Raw genomic sequence first — 17,776 nt, 5'->3', positions numbered from 1 at the left:
AAGTAGCTGTTAATAGGCCACTTAAGGGCCTCAATTGGCCTCTGGGCATGAAGGCCGACGAGGCCTAACCCGCCCTGGCCAAGATCACTTGGTGATGGGGCGGCGACAGCTCCCCCCCACCCCATCGCAGTCCTTTGGGGCCCCCCACCTTCGTTCTCGCCTCAGTGCGGCCCATAACATCCAACCAACTGTCTTGTTCCAATTTTGTTGAGCTACCAATGTAATGCATCACTTCAAAAAGTCTTGTATTAGATCATCGCTGAATATGTTACCTTTGCTGCAGTTCACTCCTTGCCAGTTAGGTGTGCATGCACACTTTTTGCTATTATTATGATGATTGACACAAGTGCCTCCATTAAGGCAAGGATTTGAGATGCAGACACTCACTGTTTAAAAGAACAAAAACAATTTATTAACATCCAGTTGACTGACCAATGGACCTTTTGTTCTGTGTCTTACGTTCTAATAAATTTGTGACATTAGCAATCTGCTAATTCAAGACAAAATCAGCCATCTACTAAAGGCTATAGAAAGTGATCAAACAGGCTCAGTGATTGAATAGGGAATTTTGAGCTGAAAAAATGCAAGGTAATTTCGCTCAATTATTTCCACTTTGTTTAATCAGCTCTCTCTCTCTCTCTCTCTCACTGAATGCTATTCCAACATAGTGACTGAGTATTCATAATGATTGTAGTAATAATAATACACATAGATATAATAAAACCAGCAGTTTTCAAATAAAATGCACACTTCTAAACATCACACATTTATTAACATTTCCCTAATGAAATAAACCCTGCAGAAGGTGATTGGCAAAATAAACTGAGAATATTATATAAAAATGGGTAGCAAACAGTAGCAACATTGTGAATAAAAAACTTTCTCAAACAATTTCAGGATATTGCTTACATTGGATCACGAAAGGTGATAAAATAAAGTGAATCACAGTACAGTTCCAAGGACCGATTTAAATATGGCCGTTTGGAGTTCATCTTTAGAAACATAAATTCTCGTTCACCCCAAATAAAGGTCATATTTCAGCAGTGGCTGGAAATGGCCCTCAACAAAAGGAGTTTTAGCAGTTTGATTCCGCTCTGAAAATGTAGGAATCCATTGCATTGAAAATACCCTTGTTCAGCAATGACATGGAGTTAACTATACTATAATCTTCAGCATCAGTAGTTAAGAATAACAACTGGGTTCTCTTGTTGGCCACATCTATATATATTGAGAATAACTGAGCACTCAAAAGCTTCATCTGGTGCACATTCTGGTGACCATTTGTGAACCATATTCTTCTAACACTGGTTACACTATAGGATGGTTTGGTTCAAGTCAGTTGGTTACTGCAGCTGTTATAGAGTCATAGAGTTATACAGCACAGAAACAGGCCCTTTGGCCCATCGTGTCCATGCCGGCCATCAAGCACCTATCTATTCTAATCCCATTTTCCAGCACATGGCCCATAGCCTTGTATGCTATGGCATTTCAAGTGCTCATCTAAATACTTCTTAAATGTTGTGAGGGTTCCTGCCTCTACCATCCCTTCAGGCAGTGCGTTCCAGATTCCAACCACCCTCTGGGTGAAAACATTTTTCCTCAAATCCCTTCTAAACCTCCTGCCCCTTACTTTAAATCTATGCCCCCTGGTTATTGACACCTCTGCTAAGGGAAAAAGTTTCTTCCTATCTAGCCTATCTATGACCCTCATGATGTTGTATACCTCAATCAGGTCCCCCCTCAGCCTTCTCTGCTCTAAGGAAAACAATCCTAGCCTATCCAGTCTCTCTTCATAACTGAAATGCTCCAGCCCAGGCAACATCCTGGTGAATCTCCTCTGCACCCTCTCCAGTGCAATCACATCCTTCCTATAGTGTGGCGACCAGAACTATACACAGTACTCCAGCTGTGGCCTAACTAGCATATTATACAGCTCCATCATAACCTCCCTGCTCTTATATTCTATGCCTCAGCTAATAAAAGGCAAGTATCCCATATGCCTTGCTAACCACTTTATCTACCTGTGCTGCTGCCTTCAGTGATCTATGGACAAGTACTTCCTAGGGTCCTACCATCCATTATATGTTCCCTTGCCTTGTTAGTCCTCCCAAAATGCATCACCTCACACTTCTCAGGATTAAATTCTATTTGCCACTGGTCTACCCATTTTACGAGCCTATCTATATTGTTCTGTAATCTAAGGCTTTCCTCCTCACTATTTACGACACCATTATGTGGTTTTGCAACCTTTTTCTGTTCACCTCGCACACTTTGATTTTCAAAGTAAGAGACACTAGTATGCAGGGCAATCCACCATCACATGCTAGACAGTGCTACGTCTGTCCAGTCATCCATAGGGATATTACATACCTTGAGGTTATTTTCCAAGGTATCTTTGTGCCATATCTGCCTATGACAGGAACACAAAGCATTTTTCAGCTCAGCGTGAAAAAACCTAGTTCATAAAACTTCTGCCCAGCATCCCAATGACAGGCCTAGCCATGAAATTGCTTTGTTGAATATTGTTTTGATGTTGATTGCACTGGCAGGACTTTCATATTGATGCTCCTGTCTTTCCATTTGCTGCAGTTTTAAAGACAGGTGATGCTTGTGAAATCTGTTGAGGTCTTTCACAAGGTATAGGATCGAAGATTGCAACCAACACTCCTAACTAAAATTAGAAATAAAATCTGAATCTTATCAGGCTTCACTCTAACAAGCACAGAACATGAACAAGCCAATGATAAAACATTAATATTCAAGTACCAAACTTAAGATGTGTTGCAAACTGTGAATGAGATGACTAATGAGCTATAGTTTAACTTTCTGCAGAAGAAGATCAAGGACATGTTACCAATGATTGGTGGTGGCTTCTGGCTGATATACTGCAAGCAATTATAATGACTAAAATAGATTTCAAGAGACCTAAAACTTGTTTTTTTCTGCAATACTTATCTTTATTAATTATTGCTTATGCTTTTTTTAATATCAAGGTGCACAGTGTTCCTGCCAGCAATCCTTTAAAATCTACTTCTGATGAGTAGTATAGTTAACCTGGTAAGCATGACTAGTTTTTCAATATAAATTACACATTGGACAGAATATCTATTGACTATTAAAAAGTGAAAAAAGGCCACTTTCTAATAGTAACACGTTTTGATTAAACAGGAACTTGTAATTGCACAACAAATGCTGATTAGTGATTTAAGGGTTAAATAATTGTAGACATTGATAAAATGTTAGTGCTTTCTTTAGTTGCTTCGAGTTCCAGAAATCTGCAGGGAGTGGTGTGCCCAGCTGTGGACTGTTGTGTGATTGTCTTTAAGCGTGATGTCCCTTTAAGATCTTAGTGCACTAATGAGCCAAGTACCAGAATGCAGTCATGTGACTACAAGCCTGAATCACTCTGCTACTGTAACACTCAGAGTAAGGTTCTGTAAATAGTTAGCTCTGTACTATATATATAATAGTTATCTGTACTAAATCTGTTTAAGGTCTTCAACCAACTGGATTCCACGCATCTCATTTAGGTTGCATCATACAACTCATTTCATGGTGGCAGCTGTGGTGAGAAGACAAAGTCTAAATTGAAGACTACAGGAAAAACAGCTTTAAAAACTAGCTTCCTATAGCTAAAAGAAAGTTTAAAAATAACTGGCCCCAAACAGGGAAAGAAGAAAACACTTACGTCAAGCTGTAGAAGACAGAGCGCTGAATGACAGGCTGCAAATCAGTGACTGCAATCGGGTGAGTCATTGTCCTGACGGTCCACGAATCCCATTGAAAAAAAAAGCTTTGAGGTGCTTGCAAGGTTGATTTTTTTTTTAAAGACTCAGTAAAAGAAAAAAAACAGGGAAAACCCAATCCCTATATCAGGCTGATTAGTTATTTTCAAAGGCTCCCCTAGGTTGATCGAAGTCAGTGCCATTACAGGAGGTGTCTGACAGCAAAAAGTGTGGGAATCCTCTATTCATGTAGCTAAAGCTGAAAAAATCATTAGGCCACTCAAGCATGAAGAGCTTTCATTCACTCGGTCAATGTTTAAAAAAACATTAAATCACTCAACCATGAAGAACTGCCTATTGAACGGCTGTTTAAACAAACAATAGCAGAAAAAAACACTTGAAATGCCTATTGCACAGCTGTGTAAACAAACAGACTAGAGTGCTGAGAGCTAGATTTGCAGAAAACACTTATAAACATATGCACCTGTCAATCAAAGCAGCGAAGAGAGTTTCTTAAAGGGGAAACAGTACAGAGTCATAAAGCAAGTTCTTAAAGCAAGTTTTAAAGCAAAAGAACAGCAGAAAGATGCATACCAAATTTCCCATCATGAACTGGAAGGCCATTGACATCCTATCAGAGTTCCAATTGTTCAAACAAAGAATGTAGTTATTCTTCACCAACCAAGTAATTGTAGAACTAGAAAAACAGGCTATAAAAATACTAATAGCAGTTGGAAATGAGGGATTACACAGAATCAATAACTCAGGTTTATCTAACAAGGACCAGAAAGATCCCACAAAGATATGGAAAATGCTAGAAGATCAGCTCCAATTAAGAGTAAATTTTAGAATTTACCACCTGGAATTGATGTCCTACAGGCAACAGCCACAGGAATCAATAGACCAGTTCCTCAGTAGGGGCCATAATAAGGGCAATGAGTGCGACTTTTCAAAAACTGAGTTGTCAGACAAAATAATGGAGCTGGTGATTGTATAAACATCCATTGAAGTGTTTCAGAAAGAGATCTTGGAGATAAAGAAAGGTCACAGTATTGATGCACTGCTGGGAATGGCAGGAAAAACAAAGACATTGTAGCTGGACAACAGCATCTGCAAGGACTAGGTGCAGCCAACAGTATCGTCACATTAACCAGGTCGAAAAGAGCAAGCATGCTGTGTGGTAAGTGTGGTTGGTCTCACTCATGGCTAAGTTGTCCTGCATTTCGAGACCTGTGCAAGACATGTGGTGCAAAAGGCTACTGGGCCCGCCTATGCAAGAATTCTGCCTCCAAAGATATAGCCAGAAGTCATGGTAGAACACAAGCAAACAGAAAACAGGGCAACAGCAGTAAGGAAAGTGCCAGAGACCTGCATAAATGCAAGCCAATACACAAAGTCCACAGCAAACAGACCTGAAACAAGACTCAGACTGAAGCAATTCTCAGACAGAAGACGAACAGGCATTGCACATTGTGAACCTGACATATCATGTTGATGAAGTCAAACAATTGGAAACTTTTGCCACTATTAACATCACGTGTCCAAAGAAAGCTGGCAAACATACACTCAGGGTTAAGATCGACACCGGGGCTAGTGCAAATATCCTACCAGTCTGAATCCTCAAAGATATGTACCGAAGTTGCTGGACGACAATGATACAGCCGACAACTGCCACATTACCTGCATACAACAGGTCACCCATCACTTGCAGTGGAACACTAACGATGCAATGCAGATGCGGCAAGTCGGCATGGAAACCACAAACGTTCTACCTAGTAGACAAGAGCGGACCAGCAGTGGCAGGACTACCAGTGTGTAAGGACCTCAACATCATAACCATCCACGAGGTCACCAAGGCACCCATTACAGCAGAAGAGACCAAGGGTACTTGCATCGAGTTGGTCCACGATCGACAATAAAATGTACCCGGACAGGTTCGATACCAGAGGAAACTTTAAAGGCGATGCCGTACTGCATCTCAGAGAGGATACAATTCCATCAATTGACCCTCCCAGAAAGTGCCACGTGCACATACAAGAAAATCTTAAGCATGAGTTACATGACATGGAACACAATGGCACCAGCCATCGTGTGCACCATCACACAGACTGGTGCAGCTCAATCACATGCATACTGAAGAAGGCTGGAGCAATCAGGGTATGTCTAGATCCGTGGCATTTAAACCTCTCCCTAAAGAGATGCCGCACAAGATTCTGACATGAGAGGAATTGAATCCCAAGTTCACAGGAGCTAAATTCTTTTCCAAGTTGAATGCCAAAATTGGATATTGGTCAGTACACCTAGCGAAGGAATCTCAAGAAGTCACCATCTTCAGGACACCATTTGGAAGATATTGCTTCCAGAGACTTCCCTTCGGCTTATCTGTCAGTCAAGATCTGTTTCAGCAACATATGGACGGAATTATAGAAAATGTGCCTGGATGTAAATGCATTGCTGATTTTAATGCGATAATGGGCAAAACCTAAGAAGAACATGATCAAAATCTCCATTCCCTGATGGCAGTAGCTCATCGCCATGGGCTTGTTTGTAACAGCAAGTGCCAGGTGAATGTAATTCAGATCAATTTCTTTGGCTCCATCTATTCCGGTTGCGGAATTCGTCCTGACACAGGCAAAATCGAAGATGTAAGGCATATGCTGACCCCACAAGACAAGAAAGACCTCCAGAGATGTCTTGGACATTTCAACTTTTTGGCACCATACATTTCAAATGTTTCTGACAAAGCATCATCGCTGAGAGAGCTCTTAAAAAAAGACATACCCTTTGTATGGCAGGAGGAACATCAGCATATGTTTGAGTCTCTCAAACAAGCATTGTCAGCAGAAACCTGTACCCTGCAGTACTACGATCCAAGGAAGAAGACAATCCTGGAAGTCGAAGCCTCACAAAAGGGCTAGGAGCATGCATCCTGCAGGATGACAAACCAATTTCATTTGGGTCCAAATATTTACCCTCAGCATAGTCCAACTACTCAAACATAGAGCGTGAAACACTTGCTCTGGTGTAATGGATCACAAGGTTCCACACCTACCTGTTCGGCAAGCAGTTCACAGTGGAAACTGACCACAAACCACTGGAGATGATCTGGCGCAAACCATTGACAAGTGCACCACCTCAACTACAGCGGCTCTTCGTGACGATACGGGAGTACGAATTCGACACCTGCTACAAACCAGGTACTAAAATGGTCACCTCAGATACGCTGAGTAGACTGCCAAACCTGAGCAAGAATGAAGAAGTTCCACTGGATCTACAAGTGGACAGGATGGACATCAAGGTGGAAGATGTGCTCAAAATCGACTTATTGCATTTTGGTCTGCACAAATGTAACCAACTACAATCAGAATCAGCAAATGACCCACAACTGAAGGCATTGTGGAGAGTCATCATGGAAGGCTGGCCTGACACAGTAAAAGAGATGCCAGAAACCCTCAGATGTTTCTGGCCTTACAGAGATGAACTGGTATCCCGAGAGGCATCACCTTTAAGGTAAAACAAGTGATTGTACCCAAATCTCTCCAACAGAACATCTTGTCACAGCTTCACCAAGGCCATATGGGCATAGAACAAACAAGACGACTGGCACGAGACACTGTTTATTGGCCAGGGATCAATAATGACATTGAAAGGTTAGTGAGGATGTGTGAGGCATGCCAGAGCCACCAGCCACAATAATGCAAAGAACCTCTACAGCCTCATGAGATTCCGTCAGTCCCTTGGTCCAAAATCACCACTGACCTATTTTCCGTTAATGGAGAAGACTTTGGGCTGGATTTTATTCACGCGCCATGCTCTGCAGATCCCAATTTCCAGGATATAACAATAAAATGTCATTTCAAATATAAATCACTTCTTCCACCACCCCCAATGCGTAAATTATACATTAATTGCCCTCTTCCCCCATAACAAACCTTTCATTGTATTCCGAACTTCCCCCCAAAATTTGTTCCCTTTGACCCTCAACCCCTTCCCACCATCCCACAGCCAATAAAAATGTTCTCCCCGCTCCCCCACGCCTCCCACCCTGAAAATTTTATTCCTCCTCCCTCCCCACCAGGTTCTCGCCTCGGAACTCCGAATGGAGTGTGAGGTACGAATGGCGGCCGTAAAATCGGCATGGGACGGCTACCGCCAGCAGGTAAGTGTATTTGCATGTAATGTAGGTTAATTTGAGTATTAAGATGAAGGACCCGCGGCGGGCCCTTCTCAATGCCGTGGGTCGAGCTGGGCAGAATTTTACTGGCCTTCCCGCCACAATCCATGGTGTCGAGGAGCTGGTAAAATTCAGCCCTTTATCTTAGTCACTGACTATGTCTCCAAATTTCAGACAGGTAAAAAACACTTCAAGCCCTGTTGTCACAGATATATTGAGTGCTATAGTCTATTTGGTGCACCTGAAGAAATCATTTCTGACAATGGTCCACAGTATATGGGCAAACCTTTCATGGATATGTGTGCCATATGGGGCATAAACCATGTGACGTCCTCACTACATTACCTTAGGTCTAATGGTCTCTCCGAGTGAATGGTCTGCAAAGTCAAAGCACTTATCCTAAAGTGTAGGACAACAAAACAAGATTTTCGTGTTGCCATGCTCCACCTCAGAGCTACACCTATGGAAATGGGCTTACTGTCACCAACAGAGATCATGTTTGGCAGACAAGTGCAGAAGACTCTGCCAAACCATCATCTGTCCAAATTCTCTGAGATGCAGGAGACACTGTTTGAAAAACAGGGGAGAATAAAGATGATGCATGACCGACACGCAGGGGCGGAACTACCTCAGTTACATGTAGAACAAAAGGTCAGGGTCATACACCCCACAATGAAAACATGGTTGCCTGAAGAGGTGTCCAGAGTGTGCGGTGAGCCTAGGTCCTACGACATTATAACATCTAGCAGAGCAGTGTTGAGAAGGAACCAAAGCCAACTGAGAGAGGTGTGCAGTACTCCAATTGCACATGGTGGACTCGAGGGAGCATGTTCCGATGTTGGGAATGTGATAGATCAATAGGACATCAGCCAACGCATTGACAACATGCCTGCAAACCCAGGACAGCCAAGAGTGAAATCCACATCCCCAGAAGGTTATACCATAACAAGATCTGAAAGTTGTCAAACCACCAAAATGATATATGGACTCTTAAGCCTCTACATTTGTAAATTTCACAATCTCTATCCATGTGCAAGTACTTTTGATGTTATCTGATTTTATGTATTTTTGCTTTTAGCATCCGAGACCTTTGTTTGCAAAGAAAGGGGATGTTGTGTGATTGCCTTTAAGAGTGATGTCCCTTTAATATCTTAGTATGCTAATGAGCCAAGTACCAGGATGCAGTCATGTGACTATAAGTCTGAGTCACTCTGCTACTGTAACACCCAGAGTAAAGTTCTGTAAATAGTGAGCTCTGTACCATATATAATAATTAGCTGTAATAAACCTGTTTGAGATCTTCCACCAACTGGACTCCACGCATCTCATTTATGTTGCATGAGACAACATAAAGAGAACTCATTACATGGTGGCAGCTTCTAGCACGACTAGTTTTTCAATATAAATTACACATGGGACAGAATAACTATTGACTATTAAAAAGTGAAAAGGCCACTTTCGAATAATAACTAATTCTGATTAAAGAGGAACTTGCAATTGCGCAGTAAATATTGATTAGTGATTTCATGGTTAAATGGTTGTAGGCATTGATAACATTTTAGTGCTTTCTATAGTTGTTTCAAGTTACAGAAGTCTACAGGGAGTGGTGTGTCCAGCTGTGGACTGAATCATCTTGGCATGAGTGGCAGCAGTCTCAGCTGGCTGGCTGACAGGCAACAGCAAGGGCACGGGCAGAGTGGCAGATAAGGGAGGATGAATGCTGTCTTTCTGAGAAAGGACTTGATTATTTGGAACTTCGTAGCAGTAAAGTGACTGTATTTTTTAAGCCTCAACTGAGGTATATGTATTTTTAAGCAGCTGAGATGATTTTTGTTGCTGCTTAGAATTATTTTGAAGTAGTTCGGAAAGTACAGCAGATTCCAAAAATGTATTCAGTATACACAACAGTATCAAAATATATTCCCCAAATCCACCAAATGAAAATATTACTACCTTGATACAGTATATTTTTAAATACTTCAATTCAGAATTTATTTTGTATGCTACAGATTTTTGTTCCTGTAAATAATACAAACTTTGAATTCTACATAAAGACTAACTGTTTAACAAACAGGGTTGCATTTGGTGAGATGAAATCACTTTGACATGATTCATGTTGCTATGTATCTGTTTACTAAACATTTTTTTCAAAAGAATACTCTGCCCCTCATTAACTCTATAAAACTAAATAGGGTGCAGTATAAAAATGGGATTGTATGTGAAAAATCACCACAATGCCTGCCTGACAACGTTGAGTGCTAAGTTTAAAGCACAAATAACGAGGGAACATTATACACTTGGATCAGGATTACAGAGTAAATGCTGTGTCTAGGTCAGAATTAAATTTAAAGGGGTGAATGGGAAGTGATTTGGTAGATTGGAATTCTATGCTTGGATCAGGGATACACTTTTCTGGAGTTGGTTGTATTGTGTTTGGCAACGCATCAGTAACACTGCAGCTACATTGTGAATATCAATATCATCCAAGGAGCTAACACTCTCCAGGCTATGAAGAAAGTAAAAGGCCTCATATGCATTGGAGGAAAAAATTATTTAAACCCTACAGTATTACGGCAGCAGTAAAAAATGCAGATGTAAGTGTGGATTGGAGACACGTTTAATCTGTAAGAATTACATAATTACCTTAAATTTTAACCTGCATTACATTTTCACAGCAAAATACTACCTCATTCAGTCACTGGTGTGGAATGTTACAAAATGATATACTTCATACAGTGATTACAAACAGCGTGATTGAAGTATTGTAGAAGCAGCAATTAATCAACTATATTTCAAAGGAGTGTGTATTCATACTTATTTAACTTCATAGTTTTATAAGAAGCATCATTTTCTCTTTCAGACTTATCTAAAAATCATATTTAATAGAATCCTTCAGATGTCCACATTGTAAATGTTTGCATGTAAGTAAATAAAACCATAATGGAATCCTATCCCTGAAAATGCCTTTTATTTCTTGGATAACTGCAACAGGAGTGCCCACAGGTTGATACATATTAATTACACTTATGTCCAAGAGCAATTATCCCAAAATACCAATGTAAAGCTGACTGGAACTAGATAGTCAAGTTCAAGAGTGACATTTTGAGTAAACCCGTGAAAACTGAGTAAAAATGATTGAGTTTGGGTCCTATTTTGCTTCACTAAATTCATGATTTGAATGTCACTGACTTTTGCCATTACTACAGAAGTTTAATCGCAGTAAACGGAGGATTATTTCTTATTTTCTTTTAAAAACATGCAAAAAAAATCTCAGATTTGTCACGACAACTCAGAAATAATTTAAAAAGCTGTTTTTTAAAACAAAACTTCTTGGAAATATTTTTAGGTAAATTTCTCTCCTTTCCAATATAGTTTTGAACTCTTTCTTCACTATCTGCCTGACCTGACACTACTACAGCCAAGAAAGCAGATGCATAGCTTACTCCCACGCTGCCTCTATCGGCCCCAATAGACAGTCGCTAGGAGATATTAGGGACCACCCAAGCCATCTTTCCCTTTTAATTTCCCTGACCTGCTGGGTGACACTGCAGTACCTTCAATATGACTCAGATTACGAAATGAGCTGAGTGGTACCCAATTCTGCATTACATTGCATTCATATACAGCAATGTTATTATGTACTATGAGTGATATTTTGTCACTCAACCATCTGGAAAGGTTGTTTATGTGACTTTTATTAGAAAGAAATATAACAGAAAGATGAATATTTGTAATTTTAAGGGCATCAAATAGATTGTGAATTTGACTGTTATTCTTTGTAACCATATTCCATTTTCTCCTCATTCCCTCTGTTTTCCATTTTCTATGCTACTACCCTTCAGCTGGAATGGCAGGTTCCTTTGAGGCTTCTCATAGGAATGTCATCAGTGCCATTCACTATTGAGTGACATAATAAATCACTCCATCCTTCTCAGTCATCTCTCTTCTATGAGCCACCTCTGTGTCATTGCTCCACTCCTACACTGCTCTACTGTTCCACTTCTAACTATTCAAATGAAGCTAACAGATTGCCTATAGTGGCTCCCCTGCCACCCTTGTACCATAACCTCTGTTGTACCATAAAGCTCCATCTTTGACTCCCTTGTTTTCTTCATCTGCATTCTACTCCTTAATGATATCACTTGTAAACATTAAGCCAGTTTTCACATGCATGTTGATGACTTCCAAATCTATCTTTCTGCTACAATATGCGACTATTTAATCACCTCTAGACTGTCGGACTGCTTAGCTGACATCAGGTTCTGGAGGTGCAAAAATTTCCTTTAACTCAAGATTGGCAAGATTGTAACCATCTTGTTTGGCTCCCCCAAAAATTCCACACCTTATCCCACCAATCCATTCCTCACTCTAAGTGCTTCCTCAAGCTGAGTATGACCATTCACAACCTTGTTATCCTGTTTGACCCTGAGCTTAGTTATAAAACCCCACATCCTAGCCACCATCAAGAACACCTATTTCAGTATCAGTTACCTGTCTCTGATCCTCACAACCACTGGAAACCTGGGCCGGATTTTCAAAGGGTCGGGACCCAGCACGGACACAATTCAAAAATCACAGTCCCAGAGATTGTCTCCGGAACTTGATGTCTACGGACAGTCCTCAATCTTCAATGCGAGGCTGGGAGGGAGGGAACGGGGAAGTCACTCACCTCCAATTAACAGCCCATGAAGCTCATGGAGGAGCTTGGTAAGGGGCTGGGGTGTCCACACAGCAATTTTCAAGAGGATTCTGGCGAGTCCAAACAGTCTGGTGCATGATAGTGCACAGTTGTCAGCAGGCCGGCATCAAACATTTTTTTGTGGGAGACAAAACGTTTTGGGCCAACAGGAATCTTGCACCGGGCCAAGTGCAGGACTTTCTTTTATTTTGGAAGCGCTGCCTCACCTTTTTATTCCACGGGCCCTCCATGAAGCTGCCTGCTCTCATCAGCAAGGTCCCAGCATGGCTGCTGCCTGCCTTTGCAGATCATGTTCTGCAGGCAGCTCCCAACTTCTGCAGACACTCGGTGCTACTACAGTAATTGGGCACTGAGCTCGCCTTCTCCTCAGTTAGGGTATTTACATTTGAAGATCGCATCACGTTGGCGACACAGCGCGGGGTCAGGACCTGGAAATCATCCGGGGGTCAGGTTCCTGACCCCATTTTGAAAATTCAGCCCCGTTTGTCCCTTCTATGCCTGCTTACTCCAACCTTGCCTTACTATCCGATTGTATCTTGCCCTTCACAAATAACAACTCCATCACCCACATCCTATCCAGTTCTAAGTTCCCATTTCCTATTTAACCCTGTCATTTCCAATTGTTTACACCATTTTCCTGAGGCCTCTGGCAAGTGTCTCAGTGGATTTACAGTGGAAGACAAGTGGAGCTCCCATGGAATTTCAGTAATATTTTTACCAATCTTTCTGTTCGAACTGTATCAAGATGAATCTCCTTGCTACCACAAGCAGCTCTATTAGTAGCCCAGCAGAGAGGTGACAAACAGGGTAGTTACTTTTATGAGACGGTGCTTTACCATGCATCTGCTATTCATTTTGTACAAACAAATTGTGCTTCATTAAACAGGAAACATTGAGATTCCTGTCCTTGCTAAACTAAAGCAAGCATTACGGTAAAATTTGGTATATCAGAGCTTTCCGGTCAATTAACTGTCTCCTTTTACAAATGAAGAACTAATTACTAAATCAAATAAAGAAATAGATTCTTAATAACGCTTAACAACCCCTAATAGCTTTTTTTTTGCAAAGCTTCAGTACATTGGCATAGGAGTAATTATGAATATTTTCCTCAGTGTAAACCATTATGAAAAGATGTGGGCTGGAATTTTATGTTGGCCTGGAGGCCCCGCCCACCAGCCAAGAAATCTGGGGTCAGCCGGCCTCTGCCAGGCCTGGAAGCCACACTATGATTTTACGTGGCCAGGCCCTTAATTGGCCTCAGGTGGGACCTCCGCCCCTCTGAGACAGGAAGTCCCACCTCCAAGAGCTGCCGGCCAATCAGTGGACTGGCAGTTCTCAGTCCCAGCAGCACCACCGGGCACGGTGGACACTGCTAGGAGTGCAGCCAGGGAGAGGGGCAAGAGGGGCGCCAGCCCCGGGATGAAGGTGAGTGTGTGGGGCCTCGCCGGGGTCTATCAACCCAGCCCAGGCAAGGCAAAGGGGGTCGGCTGGTGTGGGGGGGAGAATGTAGTGCAATGGGAGCAGCTTTTGCCATGAGGCATCCCTCCATGGGGCACAGGGTGCCCAATCAAGAGGGGAGCCCCCACAGCCCACAAGGAGGCTGCCAGGTTTTACTGGTGGCCTCCTGAGTCCTTGAGCCACCCAGGGAGGAGGCCCTTAGGTGCAGTTAGTTGGCTACTTAAGGGACTTAATTGACCTGTGGCGGGCGGGTGGCTTCTCAGCACTGCTGCCGCTCGTAAAATTGCAGTGGGGTTGGGAAGGTGACAGGGACGGCACCCCGCGCCTCCCACTCAATTTTACGCCCCCCACCTCCAGCTCACTCACACAGGGGGGCATATAATTCCAGCCATGGTAGATAAACCAGTGAGAAAATTTTAGTTTTTGTAAAACAATGGTGCAATGTTTAACCTTAAATGAAAGTTTCTCCTGTGTGTCAAGTGTAAATAACAAGCATAACCAAAAACAAAGCTTGTTGAAGACTTGTTGCCTGATTGTAATGTGTGGAATGGGCTTGTTCCCACAGGAAAATGTTGTGGCCCAATTTTCCATCTGTGCTTTTGTGCCATTGCAAGTGAGGTGAGCTGGGACTCTAGCTGCTGACCCTATTATAAATTATGCGGTCAGCTAATGTAAACATTGGGAGATGTAAATACTAAGGGTAGTCATGGTGGTAATAAAAAGCACCTGTTTTATACATATATATATATATATATTTACACAAGCACAGTAAAACCATTTTCATAATGCCTGTTTTCTGAGCTGTGTCAGTTTTGTGGTTTTAATGCTTGAGTGTATGCCTGAAGGCCAGCTTGCAAATCTCTTCTGATGTATTCTCAAGGGTGCAACATGCTCTGTAGACCCTGGTGGAAAAGTACCTTTTAGTTATTCTCCTTTATCCTGCATGCCCCTGTCAATTCCTTTCCCTCCCTGCTCAACTTCTGCCTCCATTATAAAAGGCATTAACTCGAGGCTAAGGGTTCCCTGAAGAACTGGGTTGGGGGGAGGGGGAGCTGGAGAAGAAAAAGATTTCCACATCTAAAATTGTTGAAAGGCAGTTTGCAGAATCCTTCCTGAGCAGCACAGCAGAGAAAAACTTTTTTTGAATCTCAGAGCTGATATTTCAGAAAAGGTTTGTGGACATTCATAGCCTGGGAACCCAATCACTTCCTGGTTTTGACAAGCCAAGCAGGTAACTTCTCTCGCTTCTCACCAGATTATGTTAAATCCGATGTAATTCTGATGTAAATGATCGAATTTATGGGGGAGCAGCTTTGCCATTCAGTATCCTGTCATTTTACATAGATGCACTACTTTGGAGCCATGGGCACATCTTCTGTCAGCAGCCAGTTCTACTCGAATTTAGAGTGTATTTTAGTACGGGTTTGAATCTGACGCATGTGATTTACTCCCAAATTTTCAGCCTCCTATGCTGGAATGACACAACTTTTTACCCCCAAAAAACACAGAACTTCTGGCCATTGGTGCTTTACTTCACATACCAACAATTCAAAATGGTAATATTCTCATCGAATCAAATTTACTGTTAATTTCCAAAGAGCGGGGAAGTTGTTGAAGTCTCAGCAGCCCACATGACCATCACAATTAGACTGCAATCAATGAAAGCCTTAGGTGACCCCCAACTAGTCGCTGTTTCCTCATCTATGCACGATTCAGCTTAACCCCACAGAAAATATGCCCCAGCGTACAATGACAGTCCTCGATGGTATGCCTGAAGAGAGCCAACACATGTCTAGGGCTCTATTTTAACTCCCCCACCTGGTAGAAACCAGAAGCAGGATTTTCCCTGTGGACTTCTGAACTCCACCATCAGGCTCATTTGGCGGTCAGAAGACTGTACCATGTGGAAAACAATCAATCAATCTAATTTTCCCCAGAGCAGCCAATTAATGACCGGAGGGCGGGCTCACCATCCAATTAAGGATGACAGGCATGTTGTCAAAGCTGGAAGGCCTTCCAGCTTGAAAGCAGCAGCAGGATGCAATGTTAGGTAAGTAAGGGAGAAGGTACATCAAAATGGAGGCACCCTCTCTACAACTTTTTCAAAGTTTAAATAAAAAATGGCTTTTGCGGCCAGTTCACCACGGGGTGCCCCTCTACAGGGTGGCCTGCAGCTGCCGTTGCCCCCAGGCAGGCAGGGAGGGCCTCTAAGCTTGCCTGGAGTGCTGCCCCACCCCCCAGGCGTGCCACTGGGAGGCCACCTCCAGGTAGCTAAATTGATCCCCATCACCTCCAGGAATCTGGAGGACGAGCAGAAAGTCCCAGTCGGCCTCCTTTTATTGACCTTAATTGGCTCTCAACGAGACTGATCGACACGGTGAGTGACCCTGCCGCCCCCTCCCCCACCCCGTCTTGCCTCTGCAAAAATGGCCCCAGGTGAAGGAACGGTTAAAACAAAGTAAGGGACTTACCCACTCCTTTACAGCCCCAGTCTGGCCGACTACAATTTTAATGTGCAGGCGGCAAGGACACTTGCTCCAGTCTAGTGAGGTATGCTTTATATATGAAAATAAGGACCACTGATGTGACCGGGGCCCAATCTGCTATTTTAACATGAGGCCTGGAGCAGGGCAGCAGTGGTGCCTTCCCTCCCAGACAAAATATGCTAGAAACAGCAACCTGGGACAGAAGAGGCCCAGTACGATAAGTTTAAAAAAAAAAATTGTTAGTTTCCTGGTGGGCCAGAGGAGCAGGAATGTTTCTGTGGACCCCGGAAGGAAACCTTGGGGATTTCTCTCCTGGAGTACATACTTTATGCCAAGGCCATTTCCCTGGGTCCCTGGTGGCAACTTCCTGCCACCCGATATTGATTACCAGGCAACCTCTTCCCAGCCATTCAAAATTAACCACTAATGAGTGCTCATTCCTTTCTACCTTTAGCCAATTTTGGATCTGTTTCCAGGGTTTGATTTTGACAAATGGTCTTTCATGCAGGACTTTATCAAATGCCTTTTGGAAGTCCAGATACACTGGGCTGAATTTTACCAGCCCCCCAATGTCAGAGGGTCGCGGCAGGGGGGCCTGGAAAATACTTCTGGGAGAGGCCCACCACGGGCCTCAGTGCCAGGAAGGCCCCATATTACCACTGGCAGCGAGGCCTCAGTGTGGCCTCCCTGCCGTTCAGCGATGGGGACCTAATTAAAATATTTCAATTTATGTTAATAAAGGAATTAATACATACCTCATTGCGACGGGTGTCCCACTCCGATATTCTGGCCGGTTGCCGGAATCCCACGCCTTCGGATCTCCGTTCGGAGATCTGAGGCGGAACACTGGTGGGGAGGGGGGGAGGAGTGAAGTTTTCAGGGTGGGGGTGTGGGACAGCAAGCACTAACACAATTGGTGGAGGGGATGGTGGGAAGGGATTGAAGGTTAAAGAGAAGAAAGTTCGGGGGGAAAGTTCAGGATCAAGATTTTACTTTTTCGTGGGGGAGAGGGCAATTTAGAGATTGATTAATCATCGGGGGGTGGGTAGGAGAGGGGATTGAAACTGCTAAATGTATTACATTTATTTTTTACAGACCTGTAACTTAAAAAATTTAAATGGACCTGAAGGGCTTGAAGCCCTTTAAAAATGGCGCCGGCGCCTGTGCGGTGGCACCAGATGCCGTTGCCGGAGACAGGGCATCCGCCCCCTCTAAGTCATCAAGGTCAAGCGTT

At 43.0% G+C, this 17,776-nt stretch overlaps 1 protein-coding gene across 1 annotated transcript in view; it reads right to left on the bottom strand.

The window, feature by feature from the left end:
• heg1 (heart development protein with EGF-like domains 1) overlaps window positions 1–17,776 on the bottom strand; it is a 108,163-nt gene that overhangs the window by 34,277 nt on the left and 56,110 nt on the right. Inside the window, 1 exon segment of the mRNA XM_068035169.1 lies at window positions 273–386. Coding sequence (XP_067891270.1) covers window positions 273–386 — 114 coding nt within the window.

Source organism: Heterodontus francisci, chromosome 7, assembly GCF_036365525.1.
Source record: "Heterodontus francisci isolate sHetFra1 chromosome 7, sHetFra1.hap1, whole genome shotgun sequence".
Classification (NCBI taxonomy): Eukaryota; Metazoa; Chordata; class Chondrichthyes; order Heterodontiformes; family Heterodontidae; genus Heterodontus; species Heterodontus francisci.
Note: the sequence above shows the minus strand (reverse complement) of the source record. Positions and strands in the feature narration are given on the sequence as shown.